The sequence below is a fragment of the Corvus kubaryi genome, unplaced genomic scaffold (assembly GCF_017639235.1).
Source record: "Corvus kubaryi isolate FWS band 111438036 unplaced genomic scaffold, C.kubaryi_AGA036_p1.0 137, whole genome shotgun sequence".
Classification (NCBI taxonomy): Eukaryota; Metazoa; Chordata; class Aves; order Passeriformes; family Corvidae; genus Corvus; species Corvus kubaryi.
Genome location: NW_024580671.1, coordinates 1,110,311 through 1,119,220, shown reverse-complemented (window position 1 = coordinate 1,119,220; position 8,910 = coordinate 1,110,311). Strand labels below are relative to the sequence as shown.

At 36.9% G+C, this 8,910-nt stretch overlaps 1 protein-coding gene across 5 annotated transcripts in view; it reads right to left on the bottom strand.

Moving 5' to 3' along the window:
- Positions 1 to 6,202: 6,202 nt before the first annotated feature.
- Positions 6,203 to 8,910, bottom strand: part of POC1B (POC1 centriolar protein B) — a 49,412-nt gene continuing 46,704 nt past the window's right edge. For 4 of the 5 annotated variants that reach the window (XM_042017595.1, XM_042017591.1, XM_042017593.1 and 1 more), the window contains 2 exons: positions 8,438 to 8,620; positions 6,203 to 7,229 (listed from right to left, as the gene is read on the bottom strand). In XM_042017595.1, the coding sequence (XP_041873529.1) occupies positions 7,125 to 7,229; positions 8,438 to 8,620 (288 nt within the window). In that variant the 3' untranslated portion in view covers positions 6,203 to 7,124. Of the gene's footprint in view, positions 7,230 to 8,437; positions 8,621 to 8,910 lie in introns of those variants that run through there. The other variant, XR_006014359.1, reaches the window with a different exon arrangement.

Sequence of the window (8,910 nt, the reverse complement as noted above, 5' to 3'; positions counted from 1 at the left end):
TTGCTTACAACAAATCGGCATTCTCTGACAAAAACCTGGGCTGACGGAAACCTTCCAGCCCCTGCTCCTGATAGCATAATCGTTCCTTACATAATAAAAAAGAAAAAAAAAAAAAAAGAGAGAAACTGGGTGTGTCACAGCTAACGTTAACGGGCCACATTATACATAGTTTTGTAAGGGACTCCTCATACAGAGCAAATCTTAAAACTGAGCCCTCATGCATTTCAGTCTGATTTTCCACAAGTGCTGAAGGCTCAGCTCTTTTACCCTACAATGTACACAAACATCGAAGTAATGGTGAGATTTTGGGTGAAGATGGAGCAATTTTATTGTATTCTGAATAGCATTTTTCAGATATTACAGGTTGTTAGTTCTGAATTCCTCTTTGTTCCTACCAAATCCATTAGATAGGAAAATATTGATAATTTCTCCTGAAAACTCAGATTCTGTAACAAGGGCATAACTCTCTCACTTTGAAATTACTAACTAGAGCATTTAGAGAAAAGAGAGAAATGTAGAAAACATATACACAACTTAGAATACCTGGATATCTGACACCATTTTTCTTAATAAAATAAAAAAAGACAAGATGAGTCATATTTCCTCTTTTATGGTTTTGAATGATACTGGAAACCTTTCTTGTTTTAGCATCTCTTCCAAAGGAGTACCCAAAAGGCTGCAGAAGGTGTGCAGACAAACTGGGGACCTTGTCCTCTCATTTCCTCACATTCTCTTCATTTACCTGAGAACCAGAGCCAGACCTGGGCAGCTCTAATTCAGATAGCTTTGAAATAAATAGCAAAGTACCCTTTAAACTAACCAGAAGCTCAAGTTAAATGGCTGTATTTGTTTTTCATGTACCTTTAAAGGAAACAGACATCAGCTGTAATTCAAATTTTCTTTCTTTGCCCCCCAGTTATGTGAACACAGTGCACAAGATTAAGACATTTCCAACATGTAAATTCAATCATTTGAGAAGTCCCACTGATTTCAGCCAGTGACTTCCTATTGAGTCAGCAAAGTACTTATGCCTGCGTGTGATTGTAAAATGACTAATCTCCCTGGCTGCGCCCGCGCTGGTGGGGAGGTGCATCAGCAGGATGTCCTGCGGCTCTGGTCCCCAGCAGACGCCCTGGCTACGTCCTGCCTCTGGTTTGGGTCAAGATTGGTGTGACCACGAGTTCCCACACGCCGTGCTTTCATCCCTGTGCCCAGAGCCAGCAAGAAGTGCACTGGGCTTTGTGAGAGTCTGCAGCCGGGCTGACTGGGGGGATGTTTGGGGGCATTGCTGCTGCTGCATAGCCAAAAGCCCAGCTTCATGCTTAGTCTTATCCACATGCTGAAACGCTTTGGTAAATTGGAGTGGTACTACATCGGCCCTGGCTCGAAGGAGACTTTCACAACTTCTCTAATGAACCTCTCACAGTCATTCAATAATGCAGCTATTTATAGGCTAGGTCTATACTGAATAGATTGCAGAAGCTGCACGAAAGCTCACAGTGTTTCAGCAATGAAGCTGCAGAGAGACATCAGAGCAGACTGAAATCGCTCAGTATGGTTACATACAATCAAATATTATAATCTATGTTTTGCATGATTAGATCCACTGCTTAACTGAAAAGTTAATGGCATATTAACACATTTATATAATTTTCTTAGAAATTAATGTTTTTGTAAATTACAAGAATTTTCAAGTCATAGACTAAAGGCTAAGCCCTGCTTTTGCTCACAACAACAAATTTTAGGTGTGGCATCACTGAAGTTTAACAGAATACCCCCAGTAGTCAGTGTAGAAATTGGACATCGTCAGAAACCATCACAAATCATCTCATCTTTCTCTTTCAAATTACTCTTTTTAGGCTTTAGGAAACATCCTGGGTCTTGTGGTCCCAGCATGTGTCATGAGGTGAAAACATTAATTTAGAAATGTTCAACCAGTGCACTCATGAGAAAGCATTGCAGCTGTTATTTTTACCACCCAAGCACATTTCATCTTAAATGTTTCTAATTGAGATGTGCAAGATGCAGGTAGCATGAAGCAGCAGGATCTTTTGCATATGGCTCACCTGAATCTTTCTTAGAAAAAATAGGAGAATTTTACTGCTTTGACCTTCCCAGACTTGCATCTCTCTGACACTTGTTCACGAAGTCCCAGTAAACAGCAGATTTACACAAACATGCTTTGTTTATGAATGTTATAAATCTTTTTCTGAATCTGAAGAGAGAATTGACATTTGATACAGGTATTGGAATAAGCACTGCAGGCCTTTGGCTTTCACTGCTGTGGCCAGAAGAGGGTTCAGTGACACCTTTTACCACAGAGATTCCCAGCTCTTGCTACCTTCTGTGTCCTAAGGTTTTATCTCTCTAAAAGGAGCAGGGATTTCCTCTGGGGATTAGGAGGAGATAAAAACCCAAGACAGAGCTACTACTTAATTACAATACAAAACACAAATGGATAAAAAAGACAGTCAGTAGTTGTCTTTCCTTCTCCTCTGGCAATAGATTCCTCTTCAGCAGCTCTGAAGAGAAACCGAGTCCTTCTCTTTTACCCAGGTCTGTAAGGACATAGGCTATGGACTTACAAACCTAATGGCTACTGGGAGCTGCAGAATTCTACATTTATATGGCATTGAGACTCTCAGTATTTCTTCTCAGTCCACTCCTGCTTCTGCAAGTGCACTGAGCAGGCCCTTACTACAGGCATGGGAAAATCCTATAATGCCAGTCAACCAGCAGTCTCAGTACCCTCATTAATGCCAATGCTCCATCTTGAACTAGATTTTCCTGCACTGGTTTAGACTGTTGCTGCATCCCAGGCCGAGGAATTTCACATCCAGCCCTCTTCAGATCTTTGAAGGGTGAGGTTAGGCTAGGCATGTGGATCCAAACTGAAGTTCCTGTTGCAGTGGACTTGTACGAGTAGCCTAGAAATTCCCAGAGCCCTCTGAACAGAACTATTAAACTATCCAACAGCAGCTCTTCTGACCCTGACACACCCAGATAGATTTTTACCACCTCTTTCATTAACTTTTGCTTCTGAACTGTGGGAAAATGAAGCAAGGCATGGCGAAGGCCTTGACCTGATTGTGTAGCTTCATGGCAGGAAATGTGTTAGCAAAAAAGACAATTTTTCTGCTTTAATTTTATTTACAAATACATGGGTGGTACCTTGTCTGGAACTGATGACTGTCTTAAAATGAAATAATTTGGAAAGGTTGACACATTTTGTCCCATGTAAGGTTCCTCAGTGCTCACCAGTAAAATCTGACAATACCAATAAACAATCAAAGATTTTATTTTCATGTTATTAAGATGTTTAATCGTAAGTACAATATTAAGTTATAAATATGCTCTATAACAGATAATAAAAGCAGCTTATCATTCACTGACTAGTCTAGAAATTCTTTTTTTCTGCTGGATTTAAAATTTCTGGTGAAATTGGTGAGGAGTGCATTCAGCACATCCTGTTAGCTGAGTCAATTGAAATTGCACCTGTTCTTGGATGCAAGTCATAACAAATGCAACCCCTATACATTGTAAAGAAAAGGACTTGTATGCACTTCTTCCAATTAACATCTGCCTTTTGGCAAGTCATTAACCTATTTTCTCACAAAGAAACGGCTTCAATTGTATTATGCATACGAAGCGGCTTCAATTGTATTATGCATCCGAAGCGTGCAAAAGTCCCTGAGGGGGTACTCTGACTAAAACATACTGTTCCTGGATCCAGTGTGAACATACATATTCATTAATTGTTTGGGGCAATGAGTACAGAATTTCTGATTTTTACAAGTCTTACAAGTTAAACAGGTTACATAAAGCTACATCCCTGGAAATCATCACATCCTGGCTACTGTCGCTCAGTGGAAAAAATCGAGTGATTTTATGCTGTGATATGGAATGAAAGTAATTCAGCAACACTGTAATAAGACTTCTAGGAAGAAAAAAAGAATATTGTTTACCCTAAAAATAGTACAGCACATTTATTTACTTAAATAAATATAAATAAAGATTATAAGTTGATAAGTTGTATTTTTCAAATGCCTCATGCTATATGGATCTGTTCAGGACATCCTAAAATGGCAATGAGAACCTATTCTACCACCACTTTTCCAGCTAGAAGATTTATATAATAAAAATTTAAAACTACAATTCAGATTTCTCACCATGATGATGACAAAGAAAAAACTAATTATTATCTTACATGTGTAAAAGCAAGAAACAACAATCCCCCAAAGACAAGGGAATTGTTCAGATATGTTCACCTCTGGGAATCGGTTTTCCAAAACACTAAGTTTATAAAAAATATGTCAACAATAGCAAAAAGTAAATGCTGAAGTAGCATTTCTTTCAATTTGGAAGAGCATTTTTGGTTTCAAATGTCTGCATGTTGCAATGAGCTGCTGAGCTACTGCACAGCGCTTTGACACTTGAGGAATTTGAAGTTGGGTTTCTCCAGAGACAGTCTCCCAGCAACAACTATTCCTGCCACCACCTTCTCTCTCTCGACACACAAACCTTGGGGATCTACTACATGTCATTCTTTTTAATAAGTAATTGAGCCATTTTTGCAGTAGCTGCCCTGAATGTTGGAAGCAGTTGTTCTCCAACAGGGTGGCCTATTTATATTTAGTATCAGAGGGATAATTTAGCCTGAGGAAAGCTGTACTGCATCAGGTACATTGTTCAGCTTGTTCAGAATAAGTATGGGCTCTCAGTACTTCACTGCAGTCTCCAGTACAGATATAATTTTCATAATTTAAATACCCATGCAATTATTTTTTCACATGGTGCAAAAGCACAACTAAGACTAAACAGCAGTCATTTTCCTCTAGTTTTATAATTCAAATTAGTCAAGTCATTTGACAGCGTACAAACCCTAAAACAAATGCTTCTGAGAGTTTAACAACCTTGGCAGGTGCTTTTAAAGGAAGATTTTCCATTCCATAACTTTATTAGAAATTATATGGATCAAGAATAAGATAACTTGCCTACATCAATGCTCTCTTAAAAGAAACATCATATTAGATGGTTGTGGCTGTGTTTAAGGAGAGCCATCACAGCTTGAGGAAAATGCATCAATCCTGTTTTCAACCAACCTTGAGCAGACATCCTCCCAAGTGTCATCATGTTGAGTTTCAGTATCAACAGAACACCCGACAAAATGACAATTACATGTCTTAATTTGGAAGTGTTATGTTGATTCACCAGATTCACAAACAGCAGAGGAATAAACTGGATTAAGTAGTAAATGCTCCAGATAATAGGTACGGAAAAGGAAGAGGGATTAGTGATAGGAGCTAAGGCAGAAGGGAAAATTTCAGCAGAGATTTTATTTAAAAATATGGAAGTAAAAGAACTATCCAAATCTTGTTGATCAATAATCCTGAAAAAACTTAGAAAAATCTGCAGATTTAAGACATATATATATATATAGTCCACTAAGAGAAAACAAAAAATAAGCCAAAATTTTAATAGCTACATGGTTTTGTGTCTTCTAATGGAGACAAGAAAAGGCAAAAACCACAAGAGTATTTGCAAATTCATAAAGTGAAGTACATTTGATCTAAAAGAGAGCATTTACATAACTTTGTGTTAGATAGTAGTATTAACAATTGCATAATCAAAGGTCAGGCTGGAATACGTAAGACCATTCTTTGACAAAAAATCTGTGGCTAAGATGCTGCCTAGAAACAGTTGCATCCAAAAATTTTACAAGAGACTGCTTCTTTGCCATAAACAGTAGTACTTAAGATTGAGCTGCAAATATGGAGTACCTATTGGTAAAAATCAGAGTTAACCAAGGGAGTGAGGTGATTTCTGGCTATCTGAAGGTGGTTGCTGAGAAAGAAAATAAGTTATGCAAGAAAAATTGACTGCACATTTCTGTGGCTTGAACTGGAATCGTATCTGTACAGTGAGCTTCTGTACTTAAGCTGAACTCTGTTGATGTTAATGAGGTTCAGCCTGGGAAATGGGCTTTATCTATATACAGTCAGTTGCAGAATTGGATTAAAACACTCCCCCATTTCAAGTGTCCTATTTTTCAACATACATATAAAGTTACAGAAATGGATAATTACCTAGTTTTGACTATGGATTTACAACACGTGTTCTGCAATTGCCATTTAAAACAATAATAGATAGACATAAAGAAAATAGATATTTTCCATTAAAGAACAAGACCTAAAATCATCTCTCTAAGAATTGCATTTTTATTAAAAATAAAATCAGAATCATCATACACTGCAAAGTCTTTCCTGACTTACGTCAGCATTCACAATGCATTACCTGATGGGGTACATTCATAGCATGCAAAGACACAGCACATGTGGACATTCTCATACGATAAGAATCTTTTGTATTTATGATCTAGATTTTGCATCATTTTATGTTTGGTTCAAATATATTCCTCAGAAGTATATAGCTGATTTTTATTTTTCTAAATATAAAAAAATAATTTTGATGGGGATGAGATAAGCAGAAGTGTTCAAATGCATCAGTCTTGCAGCTGAATTCACATAGATGCAATTATAGCATCAAAGTTTAAGTGACTTAATTTTTGTATTTGTAACTAGAAGTTTTCACACTACATCTTCTTGCAATCATTACTAAAATGATGAGAAGATATAGAATAACTCACTACTTTTTGGTAAAATACTTGAGAATATGTAAGGGACAAAGAAAACCTCTGGCATTTTTGGTATTATGTTTTATTTAATTTAGGTGTTCAAGTAATATTGTCTTAGCACAAAGAACATTATTTTCACAATCCTTGCCCGAGTTTAAAAATCTGCATAGTGATAACCTGCATAATAACTGCTATTCATCTAAAAATACGTAGTTAGTGGCTTAGTTATATTCACAGATCTTCTTAGGTTGAAATAAGAGTCCTGGAATGCTCAATGGAAATGATTTAGAAAATACTAGTTTTGATTGGGCTACACTTCATTAAATATATAAACAGAATATCTGCTTGCTACCAATGTTTGAAACTTTTTTTTCATTTCTTCAGTTTTTATTACTTTGATTTGATGCTTCTGCTTACATCAAAATTCAGTGGAGAAACATTCCTTGTGACTTTATGAAACTTATTCATCAACATAGTTCATTTTCATATTTTATTTGTTCTGGTTTTCCTTAAGTAACATTTTTTGCTGCTCTTTTATGCATTCTTTCAATTTATCTTCAGTACAAGTCAGACGATGTTCTAGGAGTGAAATAGTCTGCATGAAGAAGAGAATAATTTCAATTGGTTTTGTATTACACAGTATTATAAAAGTGTGCAACATAGTAACATAGGAAAAGTAATTTTAACTCAACAGGAAAAAAATACTATAAGATGGCTTCTCTTTAGCTATTCCACTATTTACAACTATATTCAAAAATTATGGCCTAGTATCCATGGAGATTGTCTAAAGGTTTTCAATTGTTTTCACAGAACATTTTCGCTGAGGGAGAGAGAAATACATACATGAATAATGTAAATTACTCTGAAATACTATGTGAAAGTTGCATCCATATTTCAATAGAAAAAAAGCCATCACTGTGACCACAAATGATGTCTTTCAAAAACCTAAAAGAAACTTTTAAGGCATTCCCAAGAAAAGGAAGTGAGAAAAAAAAATACACTCTTATAAGGCATTCATTATCTACGAGATTATCTTCATCAGAAAAAGTAGTTTTTTGGACCCAGGCTGGCAGTTTCTTTTTCATCCAACTTACTACACAAATAATTTTCAACTCACGGCTTGATTCCATACTTCCCAAAACCTTTTTCTTCCAACGTACATATTGCAAAAGAACACAGAAAAAAACCCTGAGTCGCTCCATTTTGATGTGATTTAATGTTAATATATTACAGACTAGAAAGCAGTATCTTAAAACATAAGATAAATCTGGATTACTACGAAGAAGTATTGAGCATTTGCAAACAAATGACCCAGAGTCACTGACTATTTGTGCAGTTTCACTGACACTAGGACTTACTCCATGGCTTAGATTCCTACCTCAGCCAACACCTCGCACACTAAGTTGGAAAACGGATTTAACAGCACATTGCCAATTTACTTTGTTCATCCCCTGCTAGTGCATGATTGTTCCAGCTGGAATCCAACAGTGCCTGCTAAACAACTGGCTTCTGACAAAACTACCCTAGATCTCACTACTGAAAACAGTGATTCTCTTCACCCAGAGTTAAAAATACAGCAACATCCTTTATGATTATTTATCAGGAAGCTTTCACTTTAGCAAACACAATACATGCAATCAATACTTTCTGAAAGGAAAACACCAAAATAGTCACTTGACAACTATTCAAAAGAACTGCATAGTCTTTAATGTTCTGATTTACGAACATGACTCTGAGGTATTGTTGCCCTTTGACAGTACTGTCATTTTGCAATGCAAGTGTCATCTGTTATTGCATACTTACTAGAGTTAACATATCCAGCTGCCCCACAATGTGGTCCAAAGCACTGTCCACGGCAGAGGAGATGTCTCTGTGCTTCTCCCCACTAGGCACAGCTGACCCGCTCTCGTTCTCTGCCTTCCTTTTTGAACGTCTTGCGGAGGGAAAAGCAGAGGGACTCTGCAGCTCTTCACTTTTGCTACTAACCTTGAACACAGAAACACCATTTGAAGATTCAGCTGCCTTTGTCTTCCTTTAAGTGGAACCATACCATAAGATAGGTAGAAAATTCAGGCTTCCAATTAAAAAAAAAATCTATTTACACATATATGTATACACACAAGGACCTTCAGATTTGGTTTTTGTACCAGATCCAATTCATAACACTTCAATAACACTTCAACACTTAGGTTCTGACCTAAGAGAGAATTCCAGCTGTGATGGATGAGGCAATAAAGGAAATCTCAGCAGTCTTTAGGTATATGTTTCAAGTACAT